Below are 17,582 nucleotides of genomic sequence, written 5' to 3' on the forward strand. Positions count from 1 at the left end.
GAAGTGTTTAGCAAGTTTTAAGATGCATTTTTATTCTTCTACTCCTGCCAGTTTTTATGATCATTTTTGGAATACAAGGACATGGCCTCTAGAAAGTTTTTGAGTCAGCTTCTTTTAGGGTTGATAGTTGTAAACTTTGAATTGTTTTCCCCTGTGGTTCTTTTCTGGTTACTCTTTGTACTTTACATGGTGGGTGTTAAATTTGTTTTCTTAGTGCCCCTTGTGGAACTTTCGTTTTCAAGGAATTTTGTGTGTGTTTGTGTGTGTGTGTGTGTGTGTGTTAGATATGGGAGTTAGCCTGTGAGCATGTTTTTGAATACGGATTTGTTTTTATTCATCAGTTTTTGGGGTGTATGTGTGTGTGTGTGTGTTTATTTTCAGATGGAGTCTCACTGTGTCATCCAGGCTGCAGTGAAGGGGCAAACTCTCGGCTCACTGCAACCTCTCCCTCCAGCTTCAAAGGATTCCCTTGCCTTAGGCTTCTGAGGAGCTGGGATTACAGGCACATGCCACTATGTCCTGCTAATTTTTGTATTTGTAGTCGAGACTGGTTTCACCATATTTGCCAGGCTGGTCTGGTACTCCTGTGATCCACCTGCACTGGCCTCCCAAAATGCTGGGCATCCAAGTGTAAGCCACCACGCCCAGCCTCATTTGTTGGTTTATGTATTTTAATCATTGTTCTATTTTCTTCATGTACACGTATTTTAGAATTATTGAACTACTATATTGCATTTAGTTACTCCATACTTTAGTAGTCTTTGAAAACTAATTATTCATTCACTAAATACGGGTATTGTGTATAGGTTAACCTTGTACAGTATTGCCATTCTGTCTTTCATAAATTACTCAAGAACTCTGATGATGTTTTTACCCCACATGAGGAGAACATGCAGACAGTTATAAAAAATTCTGTGCCTGGGTAGGTATGAAGATATAATTTGAAAGAATGGTAAATTTCACAAATACAGTTTCATATTTGTATTTTGCATCATTTTGAACATTTTAGTTGCTGACACATGAAATTCTGTATTCACTTCCATGTTAAATGTACACTTTTGAAAGAATTTCAACAATGAAAACAGTCGAAGGCCAAGCATTAATTCAGGAAGTTGAAAGCAGTCATGCTGCAAAAATCCATATTTATTGAACGTATATTTAGAGAGATTTTAGAAGGCTTCAGTGAATATTTTTGTTTCTGTTCTCTGGTGTTTTATCATACAGGGACCAGACTGTAGCATCAGTAGCTATAGTTACTAGGCTAGCAAAGACTCAGTGCTACAGAAATTATTATTGTGGAAATTGGCAGCCTGGTTGTCTGTTTGAGGAGACTAGAGGACTTAGGAGTTTCCCCCCAAAGTACAAGGGCCTGGTTTAGTGGGTGGCCTTCTTTCGCTGAAGTAGGTAAGATCCAGGAGAAGGGTGGATTCACTGTAGTAGCCAGGGCTTTGAGACTGCTAAAGCTTATTTGTCCCCTAGTGCCATTGCCAGATATTGGTCTGTGCATAAAGGCACTTCCTGGACTCGCTGACTCCTGTAAATTCAAATGTAGAATGTAGATTTAAATCCCTATTCCAACTTCTTAAACTTAGATCTAATCAGTGGGTAATAAACTATGTATTCAGAAGCAAGGGAGACGTCACATAAGTACATAGGCAAATCATCCTGGTCAAATACCTTCAAAAATATTACTACCAAAAATTACTGAAGAGTAAATCTTAAAAAGGTTATTTTTATTGGAGAAACAGAAAAAGGTTGGAGTCATTTTAAAGCCTGAGGTGTACAGGCACTACTATTAGATTACAGGAATTATATACAATGTCTAATTTGTTGGAAGAGCGGCATACTATCTCTTTAGTATGGCTAGAGAGTAATAAGCCAGGTAAGAAAACTCAGAGATTGAGAAGAAAATGTTTTCAGGGATTTTGTTCTGTAATGAAAGACTTTTAAAATGGTTTCCTACTGATCAGTGATTCACTTATATTTATCATTTAGGCATATGCTGTATAGCCTTTTATGTAGGGATGAAGTTATAGTTTCTGTCATGTAGATAGAAAAACATGTGACTCTGTACCACATTTGCATTAGAGCCTTTGGCCTGAGTAATGAAGCAAACAGTGGAACTGTCTATGTCAGGTTACAGGTGGGCACAGCTGGAAGCTTCCATCACTTGCACTTTAACATTTCTGCATTCTCATCTGTCTCTCCTGGAAAGAAAACAGACTATAACTATCCTAAAGAACATATGTTACTTGTAGACACTAAGTATGGAGATAAGACCATGAGTTGTCTTATCACTGTCTTGTCATTACATTTGTATGTATAACTTATACAAAAAATTCAGTTTATTTTATCACGATTACATTTTACATCCCACATTTATGTATTTTATTATCTTTCCAGTGACTGTTTTGTTTTGTTTGGTTTTGTTTTGTTTTGAAATCTAGTTCCACTCTGTCACTCGGTCTGGAATGCAGTGGCCTGATCTCAGCTCACTGCAACCTCCGTCTCTTGAGTTCAAGGATTTTAAAAATTAGTAAAGAATTTTCAACTGAGTTAGCAGAAGTAAAAATAAAATTAAGTGGAAATAGAACGACAAAATTATACACACTATTTCTCAGCAATTCATGGATTATCATACTAGGATTTGAAATATACTTAGAATGTAATGATACCGCCAATATTAAAGATTAAATCTGTGAGTAGCAAGAAAACTGATATTACAATAGGAGTTTATAGAAAAATATTTCTGTAGTAACTTGAAAATTAATGTAGTAGATATTTCCCCAAAGAATTAGAAAAGAAACAACAGAATCAATTCTGAAAAACTAAAGTGTGGGAATAATGATGTAGACAAAATTAGTAAAACCTACAAAGCCACTCTTTGGTTGTTGGAGAAATATAACAAACAATGAAACCCTCAGTCAAGTTTAGAAAAAAAGGGAGAAAGCACAGATAAAACAAGAATTTAAAAGGTATACAACCATACATACAGGATAGATTAAGAAGCTAATAAGGAAATATCATTAACACCTTAACCTACAAATTTCAAACCTTAGATCAAATAGACAGATATTTATAATCTGTCTATATATATAGACATATATATAGCTTTCTATATATATTTTCATATTTAAATATTTTATATTTACATCTTATCTTTACATATTATATAAAGATAAATATACTCTATGTATATAGCTTGGTAAAATTGATATAAGAAGACATATATAATCTGAATAGTCTCATAAATGTTCAAGGAAATAAAGGATTCTTCCTAGAGGTAAAACACTAGGCTCAGAATTTTTCCCCAGGCAGAACATTTCAATATATATGAAGAATTCTATAGAATAAAAAAGGGGAAATCCTAAACTCCTTGTGTGAGGCAAGCAGAACTTTGATGCCAACAAGACGTAAACTGAGTGCAGAAAAAGATATGAAAGCTAAAGTCCATTCTCATTCATGAAACAAATGGTAAAATCCCAAATGTAACAAGATTTATGTGGATTCTTTGAGGGTTAGAAGGAAATTTCCTTCTGCCAGATCCTGCTACTCTGGGACAACCCACACACAAATGTATGTTTTGAGATTTTCCGTAATACCCATGCAATATGGAACTGGCTTGACAATCTGTGTGATAGCCAGCCTGTGGCCATGACTTCTCAGGGACACAAATTTTCTCTGTTTGCCTCCTTGTCCTGCTCAGCTCCAAGAGAACTTTGACCAAAGTTCCTTGAGCTTGGAAATAGGAATGGGTTTACTTCTGTTTCACCCTTACTGTGAAGATACAGTCCGGTGGAATCCAGATCCACTGGGAGAGAGTCGGCTATTAAACTCTTTTCATGAGTAGTCCCTAGGCCTTGACTAGAGTCTTTCTTGAGATATGAGGCTAATAGTTCCTGCTTGGTCCGCCACTTTTTGATATAATTAATGTTTCTTCTATTGGGAATTTTTAGTTGTTTGGGAAGTGACATGGTTTGGTGTGTCTCCATTCAAATCTCAGCTTCAATTGTATCTCCCAGAATTCCCTCGTGTTGCAGGTGGGACCCAGTGAGAGGTAATTGAATCATGAGGGTTGGTCTTTCTCACACTAATCTTGTGACAGTGAAGAAGTCTCACGAGATCTGATGGGTTTTTCAGGGGTTTCCGCTTTAGGTACTTCCTCATTCTCTCTTGGCCTTGCCATGTAAGAAGTGCCTTTATTCCTACCTATACCGTGATTCTCAGGCCTCCCAAACCATGTGGAACTGTTATTCCAATTAGACCTTTTCTTCCCAGTTTCAGGTATGTCTTTATCAGCTGTTTGAAAATGAACTAAGACAGGAGGGTTGGTCCAAATAACCTTGGCTTCCATTATGGAAGATAGAAGTTGGTGAAATGTTTAATCTTTTCTGTGGCAAACTTTTGCAGTGGGTCTTATTTTTCTAATTTTTTTTTCTTGTTCTCTTCACCTTTGTTTCTCACAGGGTGCTCTCGCTCTGTAGTCCAGGGTGGAGTGCAGTGGCAGGATCTTGGCTGAACACACCCTCAACCTCCCAGGTTCAGCCTCGCCAGTAGCTGGGATTACAAGCATGCCTCACCACGCCCAGCTAGCCCAGCTGATGTTTTGTACTTTTAGTAGAAGCCAGGCTTCACCCTGTTGGCCAGGCTCCTCTCCAACTACAGACCTCATGTGATCCGCCCGACTCAGCTTCCCAAAGTCCAAAGTGCTGGGAATATAGGTGTGAGCCACCGTGCCCAGCCAACTCCAGGATTTTTTACCTCAACCAGTGAACAAGTGGAGTCGCCATTTTTGTTTTCTCTTTTTTGAGTCATGGTCTCGCTGTGTCATCCAGGCTGCAGTGCAGTAGTCTGATCTTGGCTTACTATACAACCTCTGCCTCCCAGGTTCAGGCAGTTCTCCTGCCTCAGCCTCCCAAGTAGCTGGGACCAGAAGAAAGTGCCACTAGGCCTGGCAAATTTTGGTATTTTTTGTAGAGACAGGTTTTTGCCATGTTACCCAGGCTGGTCTCGAACTCCTGACCTCAAGTGACCCACCAACCTCGGCTTCCCGAAATGTAGAAATTACAAGCAAGAGCCACCAGGCCAGGCCTGGAGTTGTGGCTTTTTGACGTAGAAAGAAATCTGTGGAGGAAAAAGCTTGGTTTGTGGGAGCACCTGAGCTCAGTTTGGCTCAAAGGTTTGGGATACCTACAATTAAGTGGCAGTGACGGTATGTTGTTAATGTACAATATCTTCATGTACACATCACATGTCTATGCTCATCAGATATTTTCAGGTAAAAATATAGTCATTCCAGTTGTTTGAGCCATTACAGCAATTTCCACCAGGGTATTTTCACAGTCCAATTCCAGTTGTGGGCACCAGTGATTAACATAATGGTTATTAATGAGAAGAGATTTTGAGACATCCAACCATGTTTAGATGTCAGTGCCTTGAAGGGATGTGTTTGCAATATTATTAAGAAAGGGTGCATTGGATTGAATACTAAGAAAAACATTGAATTGTTTTTCTTGCCTCTACAACATGAAATTACAATTAGAGATACAGAAACAATGGAACATTTCACAGCATGGCTTGACATTTCACTGAACTTTTATCCTTTTAACCACGTACAAAGTTTATTACGTATGCAAAGGTAGGACTGCAATAGGAAGACAGAGGTGGAGTCAGAGGTCACAATCCACAGCAAGATGGCAGTCTCTTGTTGATCGCACCTTGAAAGCTGAATTAGAGCGAGAATTAACTTTCCGGTTGCCATAAGAGAACAAGGAGAATGAAGCTACCAGCAGTTAATGGCATTGGATTAATTGAAATGAAGGTTGACAGATTTTTTTGGCTTTCCATCAAATCGAGTAAAGAAAAGGTAACCCCTTATCTAATTTCACACACATACAATTATGGATTAATTAAAAGATTACACAACCCAAGTATTATGGGTTGCTCATATAAGTGTATATATACATGGGCAAACTCACAGTGTGCCAATATGTGTCTGTATCCAAATATATACAAATCCATGACCAACAGTTAGCAAGTGAGAAATTCTCTTCCATTTCAACATTCCCTGTCCTAGAAATTTTTCATAAATATAATTTTTCCATATATTTGAAGCCTACTCTCTGGAGGCATGTAATGTATGCATGCAGCAAAGCTGTGCAATATCACAATGTTGGTGTCAGAGAAAACTATAACACCGATGTTATAAAAGATTAATTGTGAGGAGAAAGTTATGCTTTGCATTACTACAAATACGCAAGTATGATTTCATCCAAAGCTGAAATCAGTCAATATAATTTGTTTTTAATGTTTTATTTAAAATCCTTAATTTCAACAGGATTACTCAAGAAAAATAACTTTATTCGTATTAAATAATGTTGACGAATTCCCTTTAATTCTTGATTATTTAAAATATAAGTAAAATAGTAAATGGCACTGTACAATGTAGTTTCATGAAGCATTCTTTATAGTTTTCATAAAATCGATAGTCTCCATGGAATATTTTAAGACTGAGAAAGTTCCATATATCATTTTATTGTACTTTCACTTTATACTTGCTTGCATGTCATAACTGATGGAAATAAAACTATGTATATTTACAAATATGAAAAACATGGATTTTTGTTCACGTTTTCTAGTGAGACAATGTTACCGATAATTTTATCTATATAGGAAAATTTTTACAAACCCAAAGTTCTAAACTTTCTTTTCTTTTGAAGTTCCATATTTCAGTCTAGGTATGTAATGGAATTGGCTGTGATCATTCTCTGATTTCACTGTCATTTGTGAGTTTCTGATATGCTGTTAGGAATGGTTTCCATAGACTTTAAAGCTTGCTTTCTTCTTCTTCGTCTCCCTTTGGACCTGTATATGCGATTTCTGCAGTAATGTGCAGTGCTATCTGACATACGGTTGCTGAAAGATACAAGCATATATAAATTCTTCGTTTCAGTGAATCTTTAGGAACAGACAAGTAACCTGAGCGATAATTATGGTATGAATGTAAGCAAGCAGTTTATCACAGAGGTACAATAAGGGTGAAAATAAATGTAAAAATACATGCCTCATCCAAAACATGAGGTAGTAAAAATGAAAAATTTAAGTTGGCATAAAGAACAATTTAAAATTTCTGATTCTTTCTGGTGAGAGCAAGGAGCTCAGAAACCATGAGACAATCCTTCAAAGCTGCATGTTGGATGTGCAGGTCAGGATGGAAAGCCTGGGTCTGGGGGAGGGTGCTAAGGTCCTGGTCAGGTTGAGGTCCTTCTGGGGCTCAGGTGTGTTTCAGCGGGAAAGCTGGGAAGGGGAAACTCATGCTTCACCCCGGCTAGAATGCCACCTCAGCCCACCTAGATGAAATTGCCCCTTCACAGCCCTGTTTCTCCTTGGACAGGCCGGTGGAGGAACTCGGCCACCCTGAATACAAGTGGCAGGAAGAAGTTTGCCTTTCATCACAACATTTACTTCGGAAACAAAGTGATGACTAAGGAGTATTGCGTTGGCATCCTCCATGAGGAGTAGAGGGGGTAGTACCTCGGAAGCTGGGCCTCGCATGAGCCTTCCTGACTCGTCTCCCTCCAGGATACAGGGTGACTGGCTCCACTGCACTCCAGTGGTTCTAGGGTCATGCAGGCGAAAGCCCGAGTTTCCCGCAGGTCACGGCCTGAGCTTCTTCAGTTGGTTGTCTGACTGTGACTGCACAGGTTACGGCACGATCGCTGAGGTGGGGCAGCTATGGGGCATCATGGCAAAGACCTTCTTCGACATTCCTTGGCATCAGAGGAATTGGCTTTGAACCAGAACCTGACCTGTCACGACCAATTTGCCCAGTCCCCCAGATCATCAGCCAGGGCCTGTGGCTCAATATTCTGTAGCACTACCCAAGGGAGTTAGGCCCTCAGAGAGGGAACAGAGAAGAGGCCAGGGAAGCAGCCCAGGGCGGGGGGTTGAGAGGCCTGTGGGTCCTGGAGGTAGGACACACATAGAGAAGCCAAGGCTCAGGGAGGAGACTGCAGTAGGCAAACTCAGGCCATCATGGGCTGGTGGAGAAATGCCCATCAGGGAACTGTGGTACCCACATTTCACGATGGGGGAACCATAATCTGCTTGATAGGTATAAGTAGCCAAGGTCAATGGGTGGGAAGCCAGGATCAAGAGATAGCTGCCTCATCATCCCTTGCTAGCTACTTCCCTGTCCTGAGGCTTGCTTCTACCTGGGGTTCAGTTTGGGCTCAACCAGGGCTCTCTCACCCTCCACACAGATGCCCACCTGAGGCCTGTCTAGGTCTGCGTCCTCCCAGAATGGCTCTCCCAGGCCTGCTAAGTACCGTTTGGATGACACCACGCTCCACTGACATGCTTGGTCCCCTCCGCCATCCTCATTCACCCAGCAACCCCCACCCCAAAAAAGGCAGGCCACCGCACAGGGAATCTGGAGGACCACACAGGGCTCACAGGGGAGGAAATGTGAAGAGATGGCAAAATAGAACAGGACATTCTGTGTGTTTCCGGAAGGCAATCTGGCTGGATATTAAGGCCCACCTCAGTATTGGTGAGGACACCCAGTGTCTCTTGGCCCTGAGCATGTGCACACAAACACGCACATTGTCTAAACGGCATTGACATCACACTACTACCTGAGTCATCCTCAGATTCTATACAACCCCGGTAAAAATATCATTGACACATTCTTCTTAGAAAAACAATCTGGGAATCCCAAATTTGCTATGCAGGGCAGAAGATCCTGAAAACCCAGAGCAATCCGGTAAAAAGCACAAAGCTGGAGGCACCACACTACCTAACTTCATGATATACTACTACAAAACTTTTTGTACCAAAATACAATAGCACTGGCAGAAAAGCAGAGACTAGAGCTTAGGAAAAACAATAGGAGCTCAGAACTAAGTCACTGCATTTGCAGCTCACCGCCTTTTCCCAAAGAAACAAGAACGCCCAATGCAAAATCAAGTATCTTCTATAAACTAGGTTGGGGAAATCTGAATAGCCACACAAAGGATTTTACAAGTGGATTATTTATCACCAAACTCCAGTGTCAGATCTGAAACGATAAAAATAGCAGAAGAGATCACAAGGAAGAAGCTCCATGGCGTCCATGTGGGCAATGATGGTCTCAAAGTGACTGCAAGAACACAGTAAACACCATCAAAAATAGAGAATGGAATCATATCAAACTAAAGTGCTTCACCACACCATAGAAAACTCAACATATAGAAGGGGCATCCTTTAGGATGGGAGCAATGATTGGATCACCATACATCTGTTAATGGGTGAATATTCACAGTACATAAGGAACTCCCAATAACTCAATAGCATGAAAACAAATGGGCAAAGGCTGCGAAGACTCATTTGTGAAACTGAGACATACGGTTGCCCAGAAGACACACTAAAAAGTCCTCATTATCCCCAATCCTTCACGAAAATGCAAATCAAAAACACAATGAGATTTCTTCTCACTTCAGTCAGAATGCATATTATCCGAAAGACAAACAAAAAAAAAAAAAAGAAAGAAAGAAAAGAAAACCTAATCTCTGGTGAGGATGCAGAGAAAACGAATTCCCTGCTCACTTTTGGGAAGAATGTAAATTAGTGCAGGCATTAAAGAAGCCTTATGGCTCTTATTTAAGTATACACAGTCTTCAGAAATCTACAAATAGAACCACCCACTATATGATCCAGCAAATCAGAATACCCGGGCAAGCCCACAAGTACACAGATCAGTATGTTGAAGCGGTGCGTCCACCCATGCAATTATTGCTGCACTCATTACATTTTTGCTGTAGCCAAAATATGGAAGCAACCTGAGTGTCCCTCCATTGATAAGTGGATTACAAAATGGGGCAAAAGCACATATGCACAATGGAAATATGCGCTGCAATAATAAATCAGGAAATCCTGCCACTTGTGACAATGTGTGGGAATCTGCTGAATGTCTGCATGCCGTTCTGTTAAGTGACATAAGCCAGGTATCAGAAAGGAAAATAGCACATGATCTCATTCTTATATGAAATCAAAAAAGCGGACTTCACAGAAGTAGTGACTCCAATGACTGCGGTGAAGAGGGTGCACTGACGAGATGCTCGATCAAGAACTCATACTTCTCGTTATAAAGGAGGAATAGCTTAAAAATATTTTCTTCAGCATGCGGACTATAACTAGTGGTAACATATTCTTTCTCTAAAAATATTCTAATACAGTGCATGTCAACTTTTTTCACAACAAAAATGACAACTATGTGAGGTCACACATATGTTGATTGGCTGGATGTATCCAATGCATAATGTATACGACCTGTTGAACATCACGCCTTAAGTTATAAATATGTATCATTTCATATGACATTTTTTAAATAAACATACAATTTTTAAAGTGCCTTAACAAAATAAATGCAAATAAAATATTTTATTCCAAAGCAGTGCTTTTCTTTTCTAGCAAAGTCTTTTTCATGACACAGGAAAGAATGCAAGACTGTTCCGTAACTTGAGAAATAAATACATATGTGTACATGTATATATATACATACATACATGTATATATGTATATAAATGTGCATATATACGTATATACATGTATATTCGTACATATGTATATATGTGTGTATATATATGTATTTTTATATATGTATATATATATATATATATATATATATATGAAAATCCCAATGAATGCTGATGATGAGTTGAAAGATAGAAATTCCAGGCGCAGAGACTATAGTCCAGGAATTGAAACCTTCAGTGCATGTTTCAAAACAAGACGTGAGGAGGAGGAAGAACAAAGCAAAAATCACAAAGCCATGGCAGGGCCATGGGTCACACCTGTCATCCCAGCACTTTGATAAGCTGAGGTGGGAGGATTGCCTGCACTCAGGAGTTCCAGATGAGCCTGGGGCAACATGGACCCGCATTCAAAAAGTAAGTATTTAGTTAATTAATACATAGCTGGGAGGGGTGGCATGCACCTGTACTGCCAGGTGTGTGAGAGTCTGAGTTGAGAGGATCACATGGGTGTGTGGTGTCTGGGCTGCAGTGGGCTGAGATCATGGGGCTGCTGTCCAACCCAGAAGACAGAGTAAGACCCATTCTCGGAAAACAAACAAAAACACAGTCACATTAGGTAAATTAAAACTATGTAGTGTGAGGAGAATCAAAATAAACGAAATATCATTAGAGCCTACGTGATCTGATCAAGGAAACCAGCTTTCACATAATAACAGCCCCAGCTGGGGTGAGCAATGAGAAAGGGCAGAGAGAACACTGTAAATAACAACACGCCAAATTCCCCAAATGAGGTAATAGACATAAAGGTACAAAGAGTGCTTCTTTTCAATTCAATGCCCTTGAATTCAGAATTAGAAAGTAAACCCAGATAGAGAATAGAAAGATAGACGATACAGATGGAGAGAGTGGGGTGGGGAAGCAAGAGAAGGATGAAACGAGGGGTGTAAAGGAAGGAAAGGAAAAAAGGAAGGGAGAGAGACTGATAGATGTTCAAAGACACAGATACAAAGTCTACAATGGTTGTAGAGATAGGCATGTGCAAATTGCCGCAGGTAGTGTGGGAAAATATCGGAACCACGGAGACATAGGTGGAGTCAGAGAAAACATACAAACCCGTGCAGAGAAATAAACATACACAACCACACACACACACGTGGTAGTTTAAACATGAAAAGACACCAAGTCCCTGTCAGTACAAATCACAGATGTGCTTCCGAGTTACTGAGGCACAATGCAAATTTGTCAGTGCCCTTAGCGTCTGTGGCCCACGTGCACAGATATTCAGTGGAAGAAGCGTTACACAGCCTGTATAATTCAGCACGATCTCTGATAATACCAGAAGAAGGGATCTCATGTGAAATCACTAGACTGAATGGCACGTAGGATTCAAGGAAGAAGTCCAGTCTGCTGCATTCACTCGGTGGGGTGGCAATATGGCTGAACCACCAACCCATGGCACGCCCATCCATTGTAGACAGTTCCTGGTTTGCTGCCTGCCTTGGAAAATGCTCCTCCCTTACCACCACTTTAAAACAGGCTAGCTCCAAAACTAGCCCTGGCATCTATTTACGGTCATTTTCTTATCTATTTACCTCCTAGAAAAATCATTGCAAGACCCTTTCCTCAACATTTTCCTATGCATTAAATTTGGGGCAACACATTTTAAGATGACCTCGTTATAGGCAAGTCCCCATAAGTTTCCTAATCTGAGCTGCCCAGAGTGCACACACCAATATGTTGCCCCATTCCCACTATAGGGATACCGTACTGGACCACAGTGTCTTTGACATGCACACAGTAGGATAGAGGGCAGCTTGAGGGGGCCAAAGGGTTCCGACTGTTTTCAGAATAATTTGCTTAGAAAACCTGTTTCTCCTGTGTTTGTGGGTCAGGGGGACGGTAGTCAGAGGAGGACAAGACTCCCGCTCCAGAGCTTCAGCGGTCTGCATAGGAGCAGGGACAAAACCGGGCCATAGATTTTCAAAGCTCAACTGCTTTGATACCGAGCAGGAGGGGTAGAATGCATATTGAAGGCACCACAACAGATTCATGAACTTTGACTGACAAACCCTCTTCCCTGAAACGACATAGCTCTTCTCACAGAAGCTGTGCTGACCAGAGTCTATACGGGACAGGAATGTTAGCACTCTATTGGCGTGTGGCCAACATGGATGCTCACGTTGGAACTGTTTCACCTGGGAACAGGAAAGAAAGTTCTGCCTCCGAACCTGAAAACCTCCTGCCCCATCCTTGACAGAGGCAACCCCTTGTCTTGTGCATAGACACAGGTGTTCCTGGGAAGCAGCCTCCCACTGGCGAATGAAAGCTGTATGTTTTGTCCTCCTCTGTGAGGCTTGCAACACATACTCCACAACTATATTCACTTTACGTTCTAAACCTTAGGCAAAGTATGCTGAAGAGGCCACAGAAAATTAAAGGGCCCTGGGCTCCAGATACAATCTGCAGTGCCAATCACGAGGGAGAATAGAGCCTCACTAGACTTTGCAAGAGCACAAAATGCACTCGTAGTGTTGTTCGCTACATACGTTATTGGCTCCTCACCTAACACAGAATCTTGGAGAAAAGCTTAAAACAACTAAAGATGTAAACGTCAACAAGAGTGTCCATATCCTGGGTCATCAAGTGACAAGAGTCCATGGATGGATTCTCCAACAATCTTATATTCCACTAATCCACCCCCTTTCCCCTCACTTCTGTAAGTTTGTGTTTTCCCTTAGTCATCTATGCCAAAAGCGTATCCTGAATGCCTTCCCACATGCCTCTGTCAACTTTCCCACAGTCCCTCCATACACCTTACATGCCCATTTCTTCTCACGTTGATGTTTCAGAAGTCCTGAGAGGCTGGTTGTCCCTGAAAAGGATTACGCATTCACCTTTAAAAGAACATGTGGATTCAACACGAAAGTGAACTTTAAGATTTCCATCATCCTGTGCTTATCTATTGTGTATGATGATACCCAAAATGAAGGATTTTGGAGGTCCCAGCAAACTGGGCCCTGGAAACCCAGTAACCCCATTCCTTGAACTATCTCTGCTTCCACAGGATGAAGTAAGCCTCCAACTAAGCTGTCTTTTGCTTTTACCTCCCCCACTCTGTCCTGTAGGAAGAATCTCAACACATCCCACACCCATTCACTCTACAACTTTAGAGGCCCAGCTCCAACGCAGACTGGTTATTTCCATGAAGAGAATAAAGCACATGGATCGATCAATTCATTATGACACCCGAATAAAGTGGATAAACATACACACACACACACACACACACACACAGAGACACACTCACACACACACAGACACAGAGTCACACATCCTTGAGAATGTTTATTTTTCATTCCATACAATCCAAGTTTACCCCCCTTCCTGTCTGACTTTTTGTGACTCGATCTCTTTTTCCTTACGTTCCTGTGCATAAGACCATGCTGAGTACTGCCATCCTGCATACTGTCATAACTTTTCAGGAGTTCTGCTGTATTAGGTAAAGTCTGATGCTCCATCGTATTCAACTCAACATCTGGGATCCCCTAGAGAAACACAAACGCATGTCAAAACGCATTTTCTCTGAGCCAAACTTTGAAATGTTTCAACTGTGGGGCCCGCTGAGAAAAGGATATCCCTTTCCCATTTGTGTTCTCTGAAACTTCCTCCTACCATGTGTTACAAACTGTTCTGCGCAATCCCTGCCCTATTCCCAGTATTCTCTGTGAGGGGAGTCAGCTAACAAGACGCACTGTACACTAAAAGCACACAGAAGTCTGATGGGGCAACAGCTTAAGGAAATCCATCAATCTAAACAGTCCTCTGTGGTTTGGGGTAAGGATGACCGGGACGCACATTCAGGGAGCCCAATCTTATGGGATTGGTAGGATGAGTGCCGGTGGGGTTGACAGCCATGGAATCAAGTGCCACAGACTGAAGTGAATGATTTTCAGCTTTCCTTCTCAGTGATTCTGGAAATGGACGATGCTTCCCTGGGCTTAAGACCCCACAGCTACAACCTGCTTTGCAGTGCAGTCTCTAATGTGCCTTTTTCAGCCCAATGCCACGGATGTCCTGGATTCTGTCACTCTCTGTATTCCTCTCAAGGAATTTCTACATGTACGAAAGGAGCCTCAATTTCTACATTTCTGAAATGAGCACCCAGGCTCCCTGAATAGACCGGTGTGTCAACCCCCTTATACTGGGCATCAAACAGCTCCAGTTCCAACTAACGGCTCACCTGACATCTCTGTTCCCTCTTCAGGTGGCTTCATCCTCTTGTAGTATTGCAGGGGATTGCGCCACAGGTCCTTACATAGGATCTGTCAGGGGACTCAATCGGGAAAGGCCTCATCAGGGCTCAGAAAGGTGAACCAAGCAGCTGGGAACACACCGGGGTCATTTCTCATGTTTCCCAGTGAGGACTCACCTCAGCAATCCTGTTAGATCCTGCGAAGTTGTGGTCAGAGAACCAGTTGAAGAAGTTAAGGCTGCTGTTGCGGTGTCTGCGGCGATAGGCTTCCACTTCATAATCCGGATGCCACTCAATTGGAGTGGAATGAGAAGCCCTGTATTCTACAGAGACAGGAGTTTTTGTGGGAAGGGGGCTGGATCACATTGGCAATGATCCACCCACCATCTTCCTTCCACTACCCATCCTGGGAGCCACCTGTCACCTGTGATGTTCACCAGATATTCCTTGGTAATCACTTTATTCTGGAAGTAGGGGTTACTCCGAAAGAACAACATGATCTTGCAGAGATGAACAGGATGCTTCTCTTCTTCCACCTGTCAGGACAAGGTGGAGAAAGCTTAAATACGTTTTCGGGTGAGGTGCCCACCCACTCTTGCTTACAGGAATGAATTATTTCCCTTACCCTCCCCCGCTAAACCCTCTAGCCTCAGTCTTCCTGGCCTCACCTCCAGGCTGACCATGTAGCTCAGCATGTCTTCATCTTCGTCAGTGATCAGGGCTGACATCTGGGGGTGGTTTGCAATCTGATTTAGGTCAAAGAGACTTTACACACGATGGAAGGAAAAGCGAGCAGCAACAGGGAAGAAGGCCTAAGAGCACCCAGAGGCTGGGGTAGGGAATTTCTCAGATCTGCTTCCATGTATGATCTCCTTTCGCCTCCCCCTCCCCATAAACTAAGGCCTCTTGCCTTCACAGAGGGTGTATAATTCTGAGGCTGACTGCACTGACATGGGGAGGCGCGATTTGCAGAGACTTGCTGGTGTCTGAGGAGTGGCACAATCTGCTTATAGCCGAAGACGCCCAGTCCCAGAACACACTAGCAAGGGGCAGCAATCACACTCCCTTAAAAATAGCTTGATTCACTGAAAAACCTCTTCTGGTCTGAACTCGCTTCTGCTCTTCAAAAAGATGCCCCAAACGTCTGCTGCTCGGCATCACCAAGGGTTTCTCTGCCGCATGCAGGACAATAGTACCCACGCCTGCTCCGGCTTTCCACAGCCACATTTGTCCGTGGCAACTCCCCTTTGTTCCCCAAAGAGTCACATCGACGCCGAGCTGCCCATCGGTTACTTACACTTCCCCGAGAGCACCTCTCCACTAGAAAGGCCGAAGAAACACTGAGAAGGATACAACATTGGCCCAGAAGCCAGGGACGCTCTGGATGACGGCGCCTCTGCGGTCTAGGTGGGGCTTGCGCCTCCGCTCCATCTTTTCCCTCTGCCGAGAAAAGGCCTTCCTGGCTTGGGCATTAACCGGCTCCAGCTCCACCTGAACGGCCAGCAGCTCCTCCAGTGCAGACTCTGGGGTCATGGGCCCAGGGCCAGGCTGTGCCCGCTGGGCCTCCTCCTGCCGCTCCACGAGGCCCTCCTCCTCCGCCACCACCTCCACCTCCGCCATTATGTCATCCAACAGCAGCACCGCCTCCTCCCCCAAAGCCGCCTGCTCACTCTCCACCCCGGCCGCCCCCTCCTGTACAGCCTCCATCCTGAAGGCGATGCCCTCCTCCGCACTCGCACACACCAAGGCCTGTGCTGCCCGACCCACGCCACAGGAACCCTGCCGCAGCCTCTATGGCACCCGGTAGGTCAGCGAGCCCTCAGGGCGCATGCGCCGGGCTTCCAGGCGCCCCCTAAGGGACTGCGCGTGAAGGGCCAAGGGGCCGCAACCAGACAGACTTCCTCCCGTCGTGGCCAATCAATGGGAGGGCGGTGGGCGTCTCCCTGGGCGGCACAGCCACTGGCGGGCCTGCATCTCCAGTCCCCCACCTCCCGCCTTCCCTGCCCAAGCCTCCTCCGAGAAGCCCTTGGAACTTGGGCTGGGTAGCTCGGCATCCAGGCACACGCGGGCTGCGTGGCCTTTGGAATTGTGGCCATGGCAGCCCTGTGCCCTGACATTCTGAGTGTGGCAAGCCATGAACATCTCTATGTGTCACGAACACAGGAATCATCTCTCTTCGTTAGGCAGGCCAGGTAGATGGTACGGAAGTAATACTGCAGATCCAGAGAACTCTTCTCTGGTTGCTGGGGCAAGGGCGGCAGGGGTGTCCTGGGGGAAGTGTTCGGGGCGGGCACGTGGGAGGAAAGTCGCCTGCCTGTGCTGAGGTGGAATTGATCTGCTGTAGAGGCCAGAGCCCCGGCACACACTCTCGCAGATTGAGGCAAATAGAGGCTCCGAGTACCATGCTTCCTCCCTGAGGATGCTGTACTCCAAGGAGCATTCCAAAGGGCCTCTTGTCCTATGCCCTGGGCACACCAGAGGCCAGCCGCCAGGGTTGGCCATTGTCGACCTGCGCGCACGCTGTTGTGCACTGCCTTGCCGACCCAGAGGCTCCCGCAGCCGCAGCAGCGGCTGCGGTGCCTGCTGCTGGGGCTCTGGAAGCCCAGGGGCGGGGCCTCTGGCTCCCAAGCTGCTGTGCGCAGTTGAGCCTGCTGGGGACCCGAGCCCTATGGCCAGTGCGGGATCTGCGGGTCCAGAGGAGCTCCTCAGGACACCTGGGTCCACGTAGGTGCGGGACTAGTTTCTCAGCAGGGCGAGGGCCGTGGGTCTTTCAGGGAGCGGGTCTGCTGGGGAGCGGGTCCCCAGAGCCTACGGGT

At 43.9% G+C, this 17,582-nt stretch overlaps 1 protein-coding gene across 1 annotated transcript; it reads right to left on the bottom strand.

Moving 5' to 3' along the window:
• Window positions 1–13,846: 13,846 nt before the first annotated feature.
• Window positions 13,847–16,628, bottom strand: LOC129530277 (testis-specific Y-encoded protein 3). The gene is made up of 6 exons (XM_055377136.1): window positions 16,120–16,628; window positions 15,435–15,512; window positions 15,191–15,302; window positions 14,944–15,089; window positions 14,755–14,836; window positions 13,847–14,059 (listed from the first exon to the last, which is right to left on the bottom strand). Exons 1-6 carry the CDS (start codon window positions 16,471–16,473, stop codon window positions 14,043–14,045), a joined length of 789 nt encoding a protein of 262 aa, XP_055233111.1. The 5' UTR covers window positions 16,474–16,628; the 3' UTR covers window positions 13,847–14,042.
• Between the last annotated feature and the right edge of the window lie 954 nt (window positions 16,629–17,582).

The sequence above is a fragment of the Gorilla gorilla genome, chromosome Y (assembly GCF_029281585.2).
Source record: "Gorilla gorilla gorilla isolate KB3781 chromosome Y, NHGRI_mGorGor1-v2.1_pri, whole genome shotgun sequence".
Classification (NCBI taxonomy): domain Eukaryota; kingdom Metazoa; phylum Chordata; class Mammalia; order Primates; family Hominidae; genus Gorilla; species Gorilla gorilla.

Excerpts from the sequence above, each read along its gene's own strand:
- LOC129530277 (XM_055377136.1), bottom strand. The coding sequence starts at position 16,473 with ATGGAGGCTGTACAGGAGGGGGCGGCCGGGGTGGAGAGTGAGCAGGCG. Across the intron at positions 15,303-15,434 it reads GCTACATGGTCAGCCTGGAG|GTGGAAGAAGAGAAGCATCC; the intron begins GTGAGGCCAGGA and ends TTGTCCTGACAG. Across the intron at positions 14,837-14,943 it reads GATCTAACAGGATTGCTGAG|ATCCTATGTAAGGACCTGTG; the intron begins GTGAGTCCTCAC and ends GTCCCCTGACAG.